The 16,929-nt window shown below is 31.2% G+C and overlaps 2 protein-coding genes across 5 annotated transcripts in view; one reads left to right on the top strand and one right to left on the bottom strand.

Annotated features, from left to right (window-relative positions):
• The window catches only part of LOC122514160 (dual 3',5'-cyclic-AMP and -GMP phosphodiesterase 11-like), a 67,172-nt gene extending 57,198 nt beyond the window's left edge, over positions 1-9,974 (bottom strand). The window contains exons 1-3 of one of the 4 annotated variants that reach the window (XM_043630821.1): positions 9,676-9,946; positions 8,478-8,532; positions 8,355-8,394 (exon numbers count right to left, since the gene is read on the bottom strand). In XM_043630821.1, coding sequence (XP_043486756.1) covers positions 8,355-8,394; positions 8,478-8,532; positions 9,676-9,695 — 115 coding nt within the window. In that variant the 5' untranslated portion in view covers positions 9,696-9,946. Of the gene's footprint in view, positions 1-8,354; positions 8,533-8,991 lie in introns of all 4 variants that reach the window. The other 3 variants (XM_043630826.1, XM_043630824.1, XM_043630825.1) reach the window with 3 other exon arrangements.
• Positions 9,975-12,665: 2,691 nt separating this feature from the next.
• LOC122514159 (T-complex protein 1 subunit epsilon) lies at positions 12,666-16,309 on the top strand. Its single transcript, XM_043630820.1, has 7 exons — positions 12,666-12,889; positions 13,416-13,840; positions 13,954-14,146; positions 14,246-14,515; positions 14,841-15,026; positions 15,597-15,921; positions 16,006-16,309. Exons 1-7 carry the CDS (start codon positions 12,782-12,784, stop codon positions 16,137-16,139), a joined length of 1,641 nt encoding a protein of 546 aa, XP_043486755.1. The 5' UTR covers positions 12,666-12,781; the 3' UTR covers positions 16,140-16,309.
• The last annotated feature ends 620 nt before the right edge of the window (positions 16,310-16,929 follow it).

Genomic DNA, 16,929 nt, shown 5'->3' with positions numbered 1-16,929 from the left:
AAAAACAACAACAACAACAGGACGTATTCTTTATTATATAATCTATTTCATTTCTCGATTCTAATCGGAACTTTTCGTTCACCACGCGCCAGACGAAATGAAATTAATATTTATGAAAGATAAAAAGTAAAAAGAAAAATGAAAAAAGAAGAAAACAATATATCGACATTTTATCGATTAAAACGTTTACACTTGTTTTAAATTAGAATTTAACGTAGGCGAAAAAAGACCCCACGAACTATTATTTTTGTCCACTTAATTTCGAGATTAAAAAGTTAACCAATAAAATGAAAAGCGATAAAAGTTATGTAGAAAAATAGATTGGAATTATTGGGACGACGATAATTCTTTATCCTTTTTTTCTTTGTAATAAAATTGTTGACAATTGGAAATTAATCGAGTGGAAAATTCGTTAAGTTGTACAAATTTAAATCATTAGATATATTATAAATGATATATTATGAACGATAGAGATTCGAATATTCGAAGTTTTAAATAATATCGTATTATTTGAAATGATTATAATGAAGAGTAACGAGAAATTACATCACGTTAAAGTCATAACGTAATATATGTACCGTAATATGTCATCGTGCATCCGGTGACATCGTGAAACAGTAGGCGTATTCAATTCGCATAAAAATTCGAGAACCAATAACGAATTAATGAAAATTAACTTTCAAAATCTGTCTCGTATTATAATACTATAACTAATATAATAAATACTAATTATTTTAATTCAAATAATCAGACATACATCAACACTTGCATCGAACATTTCGTATTGTGCGTCATGTTTCTTAAAAAAAAAAAAAGAAAAAAAAAAAAGAAACAAAAGGAAAAAGAAAATATATACATTCATTATCCAAATGTAAATTGACAATAAAATGAACGATTACGAATACTTTGATGACTCACTCGGTATGTTTCCGTAGTTAAATTCTATGATAAAATACAACTTGTACATGATTTCATGCACAAACGTGAGAAATACATATACACACATATATATATATATACAATATAAAAGAGAAAAAATCTATAAGAGACTGGAAGAAACGTGATAACACTTAAAGTATTCTCTTTGAACTCTTCTTTCTACGAATACTAGTCTACCACGTCAAAAGGTGAACGTGTTACTGTTAAAACGTTCATGAGAAATAGAGAGTATACTGTTAGAGGAAAAAGAATAAGAAAACGAGATAGAGAAAAACAGAGACAGAGACAGAAATCCAATAAATATAGTTAACGACGATTGAGGTTTATCGAGAAACGAGAAACGAAGAAGTAGAAGTAGAAGAAGGATTTTAATCCATCCTCTACTCTTCTGTCTCCCCCCCCCTTTCTTCTCCTGTTCCCTCCTCTCGTCCACATCGTTACGGTACGTGATTTTACAAAGAGAACCGAGGCAAGCTGGCAGACCAGGCAAAACCAGGCAAGGAGGCCGACAGGCAAACAGGAAAGCAGGCAGATGGCGAATGGACTGAAGCCCCCTACCACCCCTCTCCCCCTTTTCCACCACCTTCCCACACTTTTACGCCTGCCTTCTCCAAATTCGAATCAGAAATATTTCAACGCGTTTATTTTTCCTACTACTAACATTCTTATTCAATTTTAATGTAGATATTATATATATTTTTGCTATTTGTTTTTTCTTTTTTATATATAAAATATTTACCCCCCTTTTTTTTTTTAACAATAAAATTCTCTATTATTACGTAATTGTATTTCTCTTTTCCTTGTTTAAAAAGTAAGAAGATGAAATATCTTGTCGATTTTAATTAAAATTAATTATTATTATTATTATTGTAATATTATATATGACTGAAAAGAAGTATGTTTTGTTAGATTAAAAATATGTAATATTATGGAAGATTTAAGTATATTTTTATATGTACCGTTCGTTACCGTTAATGTATTATACTAAAAAAAGGAAATAAAAGCTATCTATTTTTACACTTATCCCAAAAATAATGTGTCAAAATATATACATACACGAATTTAATATACTTCGTAAACTAGAAAAAGTAATTTAAAATTCTAATATTCTATAGTATTCTAATGTAAGAATAAAATCTGACCTAATACGTACGAAAGAATGAGATTGCTTTATCCCTTAAAAAATTTGTATTATTGGACAGGGATTTCCCCAATCCTCGAACCGTTAGAATGAAACCGAATGAACACACGTGTTATACCAATTATAAAAGTTTGCTCTTATGTTAACTCGAATGAAACTTATCGATATTCTATTTTATTCTTACCATTTATCCTAATGAATCAATGATAATAAAAAAAAAAAGAAAAGAAAAGAAAAGAAATTATCGCAAATTAAAATAAATAAAATTTGTGTAAAAAAGAAAAAAAAAAGAAACAATAACAGAAATATATCGAACGTTGTATTATATTAAACATCATTTTGATTTACGTACTCAAAGATGGTACAAAAATTGGTGCACCCTGCATTCTTCGTTTGAAAGAACTCCTCGTAACTCTTCTCGTTTAATTACGAATTAATTATTAAAATAATTATTATACTTTTAGATGGCAAAAAAAGAAAAAACAAGAAAATACAAACAAATTAAGGTGGATAAAAATTTCAAATGTAAAACTTATAAATGCATTGGTATAATCAATCGCGAATATAACTCGTATTTACGATTTAGAAAAATATTAGTCTATATTTTCACAAGATTCTCCAAGGTGAATTAGAAAATCGGATTTTAGTTAATGTCAACGTTTCAAAATAAGCTTCCTAGCTAACAACTACTGACAGGAACTACTACTAGCGTGCGCGAATTTATGTGACTTTAGGTTGGAGTTGAAAGCTTTTATAAATGCTAACAGACAGAAGAAGGAGAGCGAGGGGAAAACGAAAATGAGATAGAAAGAGAAAGAAAATGAGAAAGAGAAAGAGAAAGAGATGAAGGAAGAGGGAGAAAGTGAGAGGAAAAAGAAAACAACATACATGTACACACTCGAAGAGGAAAGAGGAACCATCCGGACCGGATGCCAGTCTATGCGTCAGAGAACCCATGGAAAATTACTGTCAGCCATATGACAAACTATACTAGTGGTATGTATATGTTCATACTTAAGAATATTCATTACTATTCTTACTTGTACTCAAATAAACTAAACAGGACTTATTAAGAATCTTTTCCCAAGAACAATTTGCTTTTATATAAACCATCTCCAAGTTTGGAGTAAAGTAACCTGAAAGATATCATGCAAAACAGCAACTTGCTTACCTACCCATGAAGTAAGAAAACCAAAGATGGTGTGCGTATATCTTCGAACTATATAACTCAGAAATATGAACTTTTCTCTCCATTTCGTGCTTACTTTACTTATAAATAAGTAAATATACACACGGTATGCACGGATGTTTATACACACGTACACGCGGAATGGTAAATCGATTCTCGAACTTCCTGAAATTCGATCTGAAAGTTGAAGAACACCGGCGACGAGGGGGAAAAAATAATAATCGACTGATTGAGAATTGAAATACAAGAGAGCGAATCAAAACTTGATTGAAAAGTTTGATTAACATTTTTTGCGAAAATATCGAATGACGTTTTATCAATTATCCGAAGGTTTTATCGGGAATAGGATAAACGAATGTTATGTGATAGAATAGTTGAATATATAAATCATTGGGAAATAATAAATGGAAATATTTTTATGGGATAATAATCGATGATCGTTTTTTTTTCTTGTTAAAATTTTAGACAGTAAATATTTAGAATAGTTTAAAAAGGGAGAATAGAAAAGGGGAGGGGGTTTGGAAAAGAAGGGAAAAGAAAAATGAAATACGAACGGGTTTTACAACGGATTAAATTAAACATTAATAAATGTCAATGCGAGTGCCAAGTGTTCCAACGATATTTCTTCTCGTATAATTGCCCTTTTTAATTTCGAAAAATTAAATAAAGGAGAAAGGATTATTTATTATCGAGTTTTCTTCGATTAAATTTATTCGTTCTCTTGATAAGGGTTAAGTATCTTTCCACTTTTAGTATACACAATGTGTACCGTGCAAAACGCACACCTACGATTAGAATTAAAAAGAAAAAAGAAAAAAGACGATAATTTATGTCATCCTAAATGTATTTACTAAATACTTGAATTTATCTCGCGTATCTCGTATCGCGAATTTTTTTTTTCTTTCTTTCTTTCTTTCTTTCATATTTTTTCCATTTTGTCATCCTTCCTATCGAAAATTTTACGAGCAACGTTCAATAAAATTATCAACGAAGCTAACGACTCGTACCATAATCACGAGATAGTGGTTAACAATCACGATCAACTAATCAAACCTTCGTTTTAAAGAAAGCACACACAAAAAACTAGATTGCTCGTGAGAAAAATTATTTTCAACGAAGTTGCTTTCTCTTCCTAGTCACAGCTGTGAAAAGAAATCCATTCTGTTATAACATTTAACTTATTAGAATTTAATGAAATAAATTTCTAAAAATCTCGAACAACGAAGGGGTCAATGTCTCTATCATTCATAAAAACAAATAATCTTAAAGAAAAGATTGTTGGAAGACAAAAAAGAAGTATTAGCCTATTATCGCGTTATCGTTAATAAATAAACAAATATATATATATCCCTACACATACACGCAGACATACACAAGCACGTACGAATTAGCTTTCTCATTTAATAAGTGTATTACTTGTAATCAATTTTTGTTCTTATTTCTTTTCAATCATTTTTATTGTCGAATGGTGACTCTTATGTGTCGTTTCTGCTGCGAAGATAATCACAAACCTAAACGATAAGACGTACGTATGTTTTCAGATAACAAGCGCTCGATAGAAGAAAACAAAATAAAAATAAAAAAGACGTAATAAATAGCAAAGGAAGGTAAAAGATATCGAAGGGAAATGGAAAAGAAAAAAATAAGAAAAAAATAACAAATAATTATGTGTCGATAAGAAATAAAAGGAAGGAAGGAAGGAAGGAAGGAAGGAAGGAAGAAAGAATGAAAGGGGGGAGGAAAAAAATGTAAGAAAATTATTCTTTATGGATTGAGTTAGCAAATATAAATTAGACGTCTCCACCCACGCGTTTTAATATTACAACTTTACCGACCGAGCAAACTCCTTCCTCCTACCTTCACGAACAAACACACATAGATAATTGTAAAAAATACCTAATCGTAAAGCAAGCGTACACGCGCGCATAATGATTCGCTTTCAAGTACACGCAAGTCCGGCGACAAATGTCAACGAATGTACTTTTATCCATACATACGTGATCTCGCATATTGTTGCGTAATTCACGATGAGTGACAGAAAACTTATAACCGCTTAACAGCGGATATAACCGCCGAACGTGTCGCTTTAACAAGATTATCTAACATTTTACCGTTAAATTTTCAACCAAAATTCTTCCTTTTTATCCTTCATCCTTGTCATAATTCTCACAGTACGTTCAACTCTTGCTTTAGTCAGTTAAAAACGTTTACTTCTTATTTTACACTTTGTTAAACGATTTTTTATACTCCAATTATCATCTAATTATGATTATTTTAATAATTCAATTGAAATTCAATTAAAATCCAATAAAAATAATAAAAAAAAATTGATGATATTTAAATTTAAATGTTAACATTAATTTGTATTGTAATAATTTACACGTCAAATATTTGCACGTGCGAACGAGCATAAATTCCTGATCGGTCAACCTGTTTAAAATTCTAAGAAGTTATTATTTTTGTTTCCCCCTTCGAAAAACTCTGCAACCTTTTCTTTTCTAAATATTTTCCACCCAAGCGCGCAATAACGATTTAAATAAAAAGAAATTATTTACGTGCGCTAATATAAAATTTCATAAGAAAAGCGTTGTTTTTCTTATAAACTAGCAAACGCAAATTTTATATTATAATAATTTACATAAATTATTTGCACGTACAAACGGAAATAAATTCCCGGATTGGTCAATATATTATATAATTCTAAGAATCAATTTTATTTCCTTCTAAAATTACAATTATCTTCTTCTTAATATTTTCTATCCAGCAAAATAATTTACATATATATATATTAAAAGAAAAAAAAAAGAAATTATCTCTATGCACATAAATAAAACGTGTAAGAAAATATTCTTAATTAAGTGCACGCCAATTGAAAAGAAGAGACAAATATTTTTCTAATGTTACCTCTAATCCAAAGGACGAAACGACGTTTTGTTAGAATCAGTACACACCCAAGCCCACACATAGAGATACACATATACATATTCACACCCACATACACATACATATTGAATCGATTTCAAGAGAGTTTACCAGCTATAGAATAACCAGTCGTTACGAGAGAAGAAACTTTGAAAGTTAAACTAGCAACATTATAAGTCTAAAAGCGAATGAACGTCGTGCAACGAAATTCAATCTTCGAAATTCGATTTCATCGTTCCCAACACGGCACAGCATAGAATTCTCCCTAGAAAGAGAGAGAGAGAGAGAGAGAGAGAGAGAGAGATAGAAAGAGAGAGAAAAAAAATTCGAAGATGATGGGTGACATTTGTCGAGAGGCGTGGTTTTTCCTTACACTTTTTCAAAATAATTATATTACTTAACGAGCAACGTTAATATTCCTTCGCAGGTTCGCGCATATCTTTAAAACATCGAATTTACATTCCCATAAATCACAGGACGCATCCCGTCGTGTAATCAAAAATTGAAATGCTCCGCGTGTTTAACGAGTTACAACGAATTTCGTTGTAAGAAAAAAAAAAAAAAGAAAAAAAAAAAAAGAAGAAATGTTTCACCGGCAATTCTACGATCTTTGATTAATTTCAAAACTTTTGTTAATGTATGTCAAAGATAAAAATGTTCATGTCGAGTATACCTAGCCAGTTTGTGTGTCCTCCTACCCCCTTCCCCCCTGTCTCTGTCTCTCTTTCTATCCACCATTCAATTCATTCTCTTTCCTCGTATCTTCCCGTCTTTTCTTTTTTTTCTTTTCGTCTCATCCATAGTCCGAATACACCAAAAGGATTCCAATCGTGACACGTTGGCGTTATATAAAAAAACGGTGTACGAGAGTCAAGGAAATAACTTCGGTTCGTTGAAATTATCTCTTATTTCGCTATTATACCTACATTTTCCTCAAACAAATCAATCGTTCGGTCTATTATTAAAATTAGCATAATTTAACACATTTGAAAGTCAATTATTTTTCTAAACAAACTTAAATAATGTGTAATTATAACCGATATCATTTGACTACTTATTGCATCGTTTCGAAATACCATCTTTTTTTTCCTTCCTTATTATTCGTTGAGAAAATTAAGGGAGGAGAGGAAAGGGAAGGGAAGGGGAGGGTAGGGAATGGGAGGGTGTAATTTTTAAAGGTATAAGGGGAAAAAAAAATTTTTAAATGGACCGAAGCAACAGAAAACACGAGTCGAGAAATGCAACACATCTAACGAGATATGCGTGTTCTCTGTCTCTGTCTCTCTCTCTGTCTCTCTCTCTCTCTCTCTTCGTGTATTCGCCATTGATCTGTGCAAGATGAGTCATTCGAGTTACAGAGTTCTTTAGTTCTTTATTTGATTTTCTCTTTCTATCTTAGAGTTCTGAAGAAAACGACAGACAGATAGAGAGAAAAAGAGAGAGAGAAAGAGAGAGAGAGAGAGAAAGAGAAAACATCATGCACGTTACTTACAAAGAACAATTCTTCTCGCAATTAGCGCGTTACGTTTAGCCTCGTGACGTGAAAGATAAATCGACTGCAAAGTCGAACATTATTTCGTATTAAAATACACACGTCGCGAAGGAGAAAATTTAAAATTATATATTTATTATTATTAGAAAGAACGTAAACAAACGGTAGACACGTCTGATACGTCTGAAAAAATTTATTTCCTGTTTTTGCTTTTGCTTTTGCTTTTTACTTTTCGTTTCTTTCTTATTCTCTCTACGTCGATATAATTTGGCTAATATTTATTTCTTTATATTATTTCCCTTTTTCTTTTTTTTTTTTTTGTTATCTTTTCCGTGTAAAGTATAAAGAGTAAAAATCATTAAATACGTTTTATAAATGTACGATATATATATATATATGTGTGTTGTACGAAAGTTCTACTCGATTAAATTTCTCACTGTAAAATAATTTAATTTCTAATTTACGATCCATAATTGAATTTCCAATCGGTTGAAACTTTTTTAACGTAATATAAAAAAAAAGTATCCTTATATTATTCGATGAAATAGCGTAAAAACAAAATATTAATGAATACAAAACAAAAGCAAATAACTTTAGATAGAAGAGTTAATAAATAAGAAAAAAAGAAAAAAAAAAAACAATCTAAAGGATCAATGTTTTTATGTTCATACCGTTATCACGAAGATGAATCCTTGAAGATCCAGGATAATCCTAAGCGGACAATAGAAAAAGATCCTTTTGAGTTTCGCTGATGAAAACCTTCAAGGTATTTACTCGTAGTGCGAAGAACGAACCGATCGATATCTCGACAAACCTTCTTCTATCACCAATCGTGTGTCTACGTCACATCTACAGAGACACGTTAGATTTCAAACGCATAAATTCGTAATGGAACTGATCGATGGATGGATAGATAGATAGATGGATGGATGGATGGATGATAAATAAATGCTAGAGAGATGGTAGGATAGTAGAGATAATGTTTTTCGTATTTTAAAAGTATTAATTTCTTCCTCTCTTGCTTTCTCTTTTCTTCTGAATCTGTTTTTTATTACTTTTTTTTTTTTTTTCATGAATTATTTTTCATGCCAAATAAACGATTGATATTTTCCAACTCGTTGCTATTATACTTATAATACATATTATATTTAAACGAAGAAATCCATTAGCCAATGAGTTTAAGATTTCTCGTTCCTTTGTTTACATAACATTTCATTTAATTCCACTCATTATTCTTATATATATATATATACATATCACATGTTATAATATATATATATATACAAACACACATGAATGTATACATACATATATATGTGTATAAGTTGAAGAATAATTTCACGTTAAAATCCGACGTGACTTAACGCGCGTGACCACGCCAACAACAACCATCTAGCCGCGTTATCAAGACGAGAAAAACCATCGTCTCGCATGATAAGGGAAGGAAAGAGGAAAAGAGGAAGAGAGGGATCGATAATATTCGATCGATCTTTCGTGGATCGCTAGAGGAAGGAACGAAGGAGGGGCTTCGATCGAGGAAGCGCGTCGGTGCGCACCGACCGACCTTCCACCTTGAATCTTTTTCCTTTTTTTCTTTCTATTCTTCTTCCTTTCTTCTTTCCTTCTGTCTCTCTCTCACTATCTTTATAAAAGTTTGACCTGAGTCAAATAATTTCACTTAAAAAAAGAAAAAAGTAACACCCGGAGACACTTTAACTAAGGACAAATTATTTCTAATAAAACAAACACTTTTCGTTATAATTCAAAATTGTTGAGCGAATAAAAACAATAATAATAATAACAAAAAGAGAAGAGAAAACAAACAAAAAAGAAGAAAATTAAAGAATGATCTTTTAAAAATGACACACGGCCTTCGAAAATATTCGCTCGATAATCAACGTCGTATTGTCTATCTCTTCCTCTCTTTCTCTCTCTCTCTCTCTCTCTTTCTCTCACACATATACACAGAGAGAGAAACACGTCGTTACGTACACACTAATAATACTACACATAAAGATGCATGTATATAAACGTAAAGTTGTCTTCTCTCCTTCTCCCACCAAAGGGAAGAACACTGTTGTTTGTCTTGCTTGGTTCGTTGGTTGGTTGGTTGGTTGGTTGGTTGGTTGGTCGTGCGCACGCGAGAACCGGGCTCCGCGGCGAATCCTCGACAGGAGAGACGAAAACCTGAAGCAGGCGAACCTGCCGCACGGCCTGCATGCACTGACTCTCCTCTATCCGTACGACACGACGGAACCCGAACCCGCTCTCTGTGTACGGACTCGTGGAAGGCTATACACGAGAGCGTGTTCAGGGCCGTATCTATACTATTTCAAACTAACGCCTATATTATATACTTGTGTATTCATATATCTCTAATTCACTAGAAATCCCATTCTAAAATATATCACTTTTGTATCCTTTTGTATGTGTGTATTCTTACAATTAATAAAAAAAAAGCATTTTTTCTGATCTGTCGAGGGGGGGGGAGGAGGGTTTGTATTTTTTATTTTCATTTATCTACTCAATTAAATGATTTTCCAAAAAGTAGTCGGAATTGATTTTTGTTAAACGTTTCTAAAATGATTTCGTTCGTTCCCATTGCTACATCGGATGGAAATTTAAATGATGAATTTATTGTTTAGTGAACATTTTTATAAGACGATGTTGAATTCGAATAAATATACTGATACGATTAGAATCGAACGAATTTGAAGATGATTGGCGTACATCTTATACGATAAAAAACAATATAGGAAATTATATAAAGCGATTTAGAGTTTGTTCCTAGGCTAGATAAATTTTGTTGTTTATGGAGTACCGATATGGCGGAAGAGAACGGCCTCGGGAGAGATTGGTAAGATGTTTAAACGTTATTCAGAGGGGGTCTTGACCCATTCTTGATTCGATTCTGGCTATAGTGTGGTAGTCTAGACTACGCGCCGTGCTACGATCCGCCAACTTTACGTTCGTGCGAGTAAGTACTCTCTAGAGCCTTCCCTTCCTTCCTTCTTCTTCTTCTTCTTCTTCTCTTCTTTGGATGAACGTGTGTCGATGGTGTGCGTTAACTGTGTACGTACAAATGGATACAGTCGAAGAAGCTACGTGGAGAAAGAATACGGTTTGTTCCCTCTCCCAAGATGACAACCGCCGTAAAATGCTTTTCTCTTCGTCGAGGCATCTCCATGTTCTGTGTGCATGAGTATGTATGTGTGTATGTATATTATTCATGCTTATACGTGTGTTAGTATCGAATATATCGAATGAAACCAGGTGTCTTTCCAACTTCCAAAAATATGTTACTCAAGTACGATATATTATATACACCGAGAATGAGACCTTATCTAGACTCACGAATACTTTTTTGGAGTCACTCCAAAAACAGCATTCTTCGTTGTAACGATGAAATGCGAACGATAGAAGCAGCACATCGTGCCGAGCGCGCCCGTTCCTTAACATTTATTTTTAGTCCACCACTGATCTCACTTTTGTGCTTTCCTGAACGGGTACCATACTACATATATCGATAATAAAAACAACAATTTTTAGTTTACGAAAAAATATAAAGAGTGGAGAGAGGATTACTTCTTTTTCCTTTTTTTTTTTTTTTTTTTTATTATTTTCAATTATTACACACAGTGTGTTATTATTTGGGGAAATTTTTTAATGAGCTTCGGGTATCTACGCGCGAATTCTTCTCTTTTATTATTATTATTTTTATTGTTATGCGAATACATTATATCCGGAGAATATGAAAGTGAAGCGGCGTTTAAAACACGACCACTGTGTTTTAATTCGTTTTTATTACATCGTTCAAAATTACCGCGCGTTCTCGTAGCGCGTCATTTGATCAGATGCGCACGCTTACGCGGGAAAATCAATTTTTATAAAGTGATCCAAAAAGAATTTAGTTACTGACTGAAAATATATATAACATTAATATTATATATTAATTAATTAATGTGTTTAATACTATATTATAAAGTATATAACAGAAATTGTACGAATAATTTATGTTTTAAAACTTATTACAAAACAATTCAAATAATGTAGATTATTATTAAAATAAAATAATATTTAAATACAAAAATATTATAAATACAATGATATTTTATTAAATTATTAACTGTGTCGGTATATTACCTACGTTAAATATATATTAGGATTTGCTGTGTCGGTAAATTACTTACGTTAGGTAATATTTAGATTTTTATAATTATTATCATTTCTGCATTTCTAAATACTTTTTAAATATATGCCGATGGTCGTGTTGTCTCTAGTTAGTCAATGAAAGTTACGAAAAATTAAATTAACTTAACATGAAACTGCAAACAAACTTGTTACTTGTCCAATAGTAAGAAATTTTCTGATAGCATTTGAAAGAACATCTGGACATCTGCTTTTGGTTAAAAGGCTCAAATATCGTATCTGCTTATGCCCGGAAATTAAACTGACTTTAAGACATAAATGATCTCAAGAAAATATATATAATTTAGAGTAAAGTATAAATAATAACTAAAAGATATTAAACACGTATTTTACAATTTTTTATATTAGAATTGTTAGAAAAGTTTATTTTGTTATAAATAATGTTACGTTAAACGGCCGTAAACAATATTTTATTACTATTACCACAACCGGAAGTTAGTTTAAAAGAGAGGGAGCTACTGTAGCATCTGTTTCCTTCTGTACCACGTGCGATACTAGCGATAAAAATATTTGAAAATGAATTTCTAATATTTTATAAATAAAATTAAACGTTGTCATGTGCTCTATACTACATGAATTGATTTATAATTAAAATAATAAATATTACATCGTATTTTTTAATTAAACTAACAATATCTTAAAAATGATTCATTTGGAATTTTTAAATTTACTTTATTTGTACAATCGAACATCGCATCTTTTGTGTATATCTCGGAAAAGATGGCAGCACTGTATTAAATTATGACGTATTTCCTTCTTTCCGTTCTATTCCTCTTAGTTCAGAAACGAAATGGTTGCCTAGAAGCGTGACTGTTAGGATTGCAACGACATAAATAAATGTTTTAATTCGATAATATTAAAGTCATTATATTTTAAAAATTAGAACAAAATGACTGCGATTCCGGGAACTGTTGCATTCGATGAATATGGTCGGCCGTTCATCATTTTAAGAAATCAAGAAAAACAAAAACGATTAACCGGCGCTGATGCAGTCAAGGTATGAACTCCATTTTATGAAATATTAATGTTTTATACTATTATTAACTATCAATTAAATATATTTATTTAATCGAGTATTATTATTATTATAAGATCTTTTGATTTATAGTGTATTTAATTTAATTCAGATTTGGATATTTATTCATTAATAATCAGCTACGTAACAAGAACAATGGCGGCATTTGAGCTCAGCACACTATTCTCAGAAATTAAATTATTATTTAATTACTATATAAAATTTCATTTTTTTACTTTCGAACAAACTTATGCGAACGAGCTGAAACGTTTACGTATTTTATCAGTTCACTTTTTACTAATATCCTATTTTCTTTTTTATTTAATAAATGTGCTCACGCATAAATCAGTGAGACTTTTTTATGCCCATATAAGGATATCTGTTTGTTATTCATAAAACTCTCGTTTCCTTTGAAAATTCTTTTAACTGATATTTGTTAGCAGTCATTTGTAATCATGAATTTGTATTTAAAATGAAATATTAATTAATAATTACTATTTATTTTCAGTCGCATATTTTAGCAGCACGTAATGTTGCTAATACTCTCAGAACTTCATTGGGACCAAGAGGTTTGGATAAGTTAATGGTAAGCTCAGATGGAGATGTTATGGTAACCAACGATGGAGCAACTATTTTGAAGAATATGGATGTAGATCATGAAGTCGCTAAATTGATGGTCCAATTATCTCAATCTCAAGATGATGAAATCGGTGATGGTACGACTGGAGTAGTTGTATTAGCTGGAGCATTGTTAGAGCAAGCCGAACAATTATTAGACAAGGGTATACATCCGATAAGAATAGCAGATGGATTTGAAATGGCTGCAAAGTGTGCTACAGATCATCTTAAAACTATTACACAGAAGTTTCCAAAGATCGATGAAAATATTGAACCTTACATTAAGATCGCTATGACATCTCTTGGCTCTAAAATGTAATTATTTATTTTGTGAAAACTATTATTGTTTATAAAACTATATATTTATATATATATAATGTTAATATTTAGACAACTATAACTTAAATAAATGATGTATTTTTTTCCAGTGTCAATAAGTGTCATAGACAAATGGCAGAAATTGCAGTAAATGCTGTATTAGCAGTTTGTGATTTTTCTACAATGGATGTTAACTTTGAATTAATCAAAGTTGAAGGAAAAGTTGGTGGTAGATTAGAAGATACAGTATTAGTACATGGTGTAGTTATTGACAAAGACTTCAGTCATCCTCAGATGCCGAAGGTAACACTCATGTGATTTATGAAATATAAATAATCCTTTTACACTTTAATATAATTTAATATATCTCATTATTTATATAATATTAATTATTTATTCTAGAGGCTAGAAAAAGTTAAATTAGCTATCTTAACTTGTCCCTTTGAACCACCAAAACCCAAGACAAAACATAAGCTTGATGTTGCCTCTGTTGAAGACTACAGAGCATTACGTGAATATGAAAGAGAGAAATTCACAGAAATGGTCAAATTGGTAAAGGATGCTGGTACAACGTTAGCCATTTGTCAATGGGGATTCGATGATGAAGCAAATCATCTTCTTTTGCAAAATAATTTACCAGCAGTTAGATGGGTCGGTGGTCCAGAGATAGAAGTAAGTTTTGTACAAACTAATAACATTTTTCTTTTTAAATCTTATTTGCCCGATGATGACAAAGCATACTGGAGGAGGTGCAAGAGTTTGGAAAATTGTTTAACTTTAATTCATATGATCTTTGCATTTTTATATCAATTGATGTCAAATTGATTGATATAAAAATAAGAAGATTATTATTGAATTATTTATACAAGGCTTCTGCTTTTGCGATGTCTCTGATGACTATAAGATTATGAGATCTGAGGGCTTTTTCTCTTCTACATGTTTATACATCAACATATTGTTATTAATATGAATTATACAAAGATATAATGATTTCTAGTTAATCGCTATTGCAACTGGTGGTCGTATCGTTCCAAGATTCGAAGAATTAACACCTGAGAAACTTGGTTACGCGGGTGTCGTCAGAGAATTATCTTTTGGTACAACCAAAGATAAAATGCTCGTTATCGAAGAATGTAAGAATTCTCGAGCAGTAACTATCTTCATACGTGGAGGCAATAAAATGGTAAGAAACTTTACTAACGTTATGTTTATCATCATCATTATCATCATCAGCCTATACTGTCCACTGCTGGACAAAAGCCTCTCTCATATTGAGAGGTTTTTAGCCTTAATTTTCCTCCCTGGCTAAAGACGTGCTGGAACATGGTGTAAGGATGGTGTGTAAGGGAAATTTATAGGTTTAGATAAGGATACTGGATGGGACAATGGATTCCCCCGTATGGTCTTGGGAGATAATCCAAGGCTTGCGTAGGCAGGGTCGCATCCCTGAAGTAGGTCTATCCTCCACCGGGATCGTGTAGGAGTACCTACCCGCTACCTTGGTTATGTTTATAATAATTATGATATATATGATTCATGCAAGGAGAATTTCAGTTATGTCTTTTATACATTTTACTGACCAGACACCTTGCAAAATGAACGCACAATATGAGTTTAATATAGTTCAATGTATCTTAGTTTCATTGATCAAATTTGCTCATCATGCTACAATTTAATGTTTAAAATTACAAAATATTAATGATTTAAACAAAGTAAATATATGAAACTTTACATTATTTGTTCTTTTTATTAGATCATTGAAGAAGCTAAACGTGCTATTCATGATGCATTGTGCACAGTACGTAACGTTATTACTAGCCAAGATAGAAAGATCATATATGGTGGTGGAGCATCAGAAATTTCATGCGCATTGGCGTGTGCATGGCAAGCTGATAAAATAAGCACTTTGGAACAATACGCGTTCCGTGCATTTGCTGAAGCCTTAGAGGCTATTCCTATGGCCTTGGCAGAAAATTCCGGACTATCTCCAGTAGATTCGCTCGCTGAGATTAAAGCTCGACAAATAGCAGAAGATAATCCTACATTAGGAATCGATTGTTTAAATCGCGGTACAGCAGGTAATTATTTTTCTTTATATTCTTCATCTTTATGTGTAATCATTTAAAAAAAATTAAAATTAAATTAAATTGCAATATTTACAGACATGAAGGTGCAAAATGTTATCGAAACGTTAACAAGCAAAACTCAACAAATTTGTTTGGCAACTCAATTAGTCAAAATGATATTAAAAATTGATGACGTACGTTCACCGAACGATGCCGGTGATGTAGCCTAAAAGTAATAAACTAATATATTTTTTACTTTTCGAGCATATTAAATATTGTTCTTTGTTAACAATTGCTTCATTCACTTGTATATTGTGTACTCCTAATTCATGTTTCTCCCACAATCAGAATATAACGTAAATGTTTATTTATATGATAATAAAAGAAAATTACGATACTATTGTTTTTTGTACTTGCTTTTTGTTTTTTTTTTTTTCTTTTTCTTATTTTTCTAAAATTATTTCGTTTATACACAGGATGTTTAAAAAAAAAATAATAAGAATGGATTAAAATATTCTACATTACAGAGAAATTTTACCTTGAATAGGTAAATGGCTGCATTTAAATATTTCACATTTTTATGTACACAAATACAATATTTTTACTTATTAATAATAATAATAATAATAATAATATAATAATATAATATCGTTTAAGGAGAAAACTATGGTATTATTATGATCAACGAATTCATTTATTATTTTCATCGTAGGAACAAATAAATCGTTTTCTTTTTCTCTTTTATTTTCACATCGAGTTAAATGTATTTTTTTAATCGCGTAAATAGATTGATTTATAGATCTATAACATTTTGGAAGTCATTTACTCTTCCCATAATTAATTAATTGGATTGATTCATTCATCGATTTTCCTATTGAATGTATTATTCGTTTTACGATGCAAAATAATGGAAAAAAAAAAAAGACCAAATTACGAGTATGAGAATATGGGAGAATATGGAAGTATGCCGTGTTTTTGTTAACATCTACTCTTAAAATGGCACAGAAAGAAATTAATCGC

The sequence above is a fragment of the Polistes fuscatus genome, unplaced genomic scaffold (genome assembly GCF_010416935.1).
Source record: "Polistes fuscatus isolate 324 unplaced genomic scaffold, CU_Pfus_HIC Scaffold14, whole genome shotgun sequence".
Classification (NCBI taxonomy): domain Eukaryota; kingdom Metazoa; phylum Arthropoda; class Insecta; order Hymenoptera; family Vespidae; genus Polistes; species Polistes fuscatus.
This window is presented reverse-complemented; position numbering and strand designations above follow the sequence as displayed.

Bases quoted from the DNA above. Each gene is read 5' to 3' on its own strand.
- LOC122514159 (XM_043630820.1), top strand. From the start codon at position 12,782: ATGACTGCGATTCCGGGAACTGTTGCATTCGATGAATATGGTCGGCCG. The intron at 12,890-13,415 runs GTATGAACTCCA...ATTTATTTTCAG, and splicing joins CCGGCGCTGATGCAGTCAAG to TCGCATATTTTAGCAGCACG. The intron at 15,027-15,596 runs GTAAGAAACTTT...TCTTTTTATTAG, and splicing joins TACGTGGAGGCAATAAAATG to ATCATTGAAGAAGCTAAACG.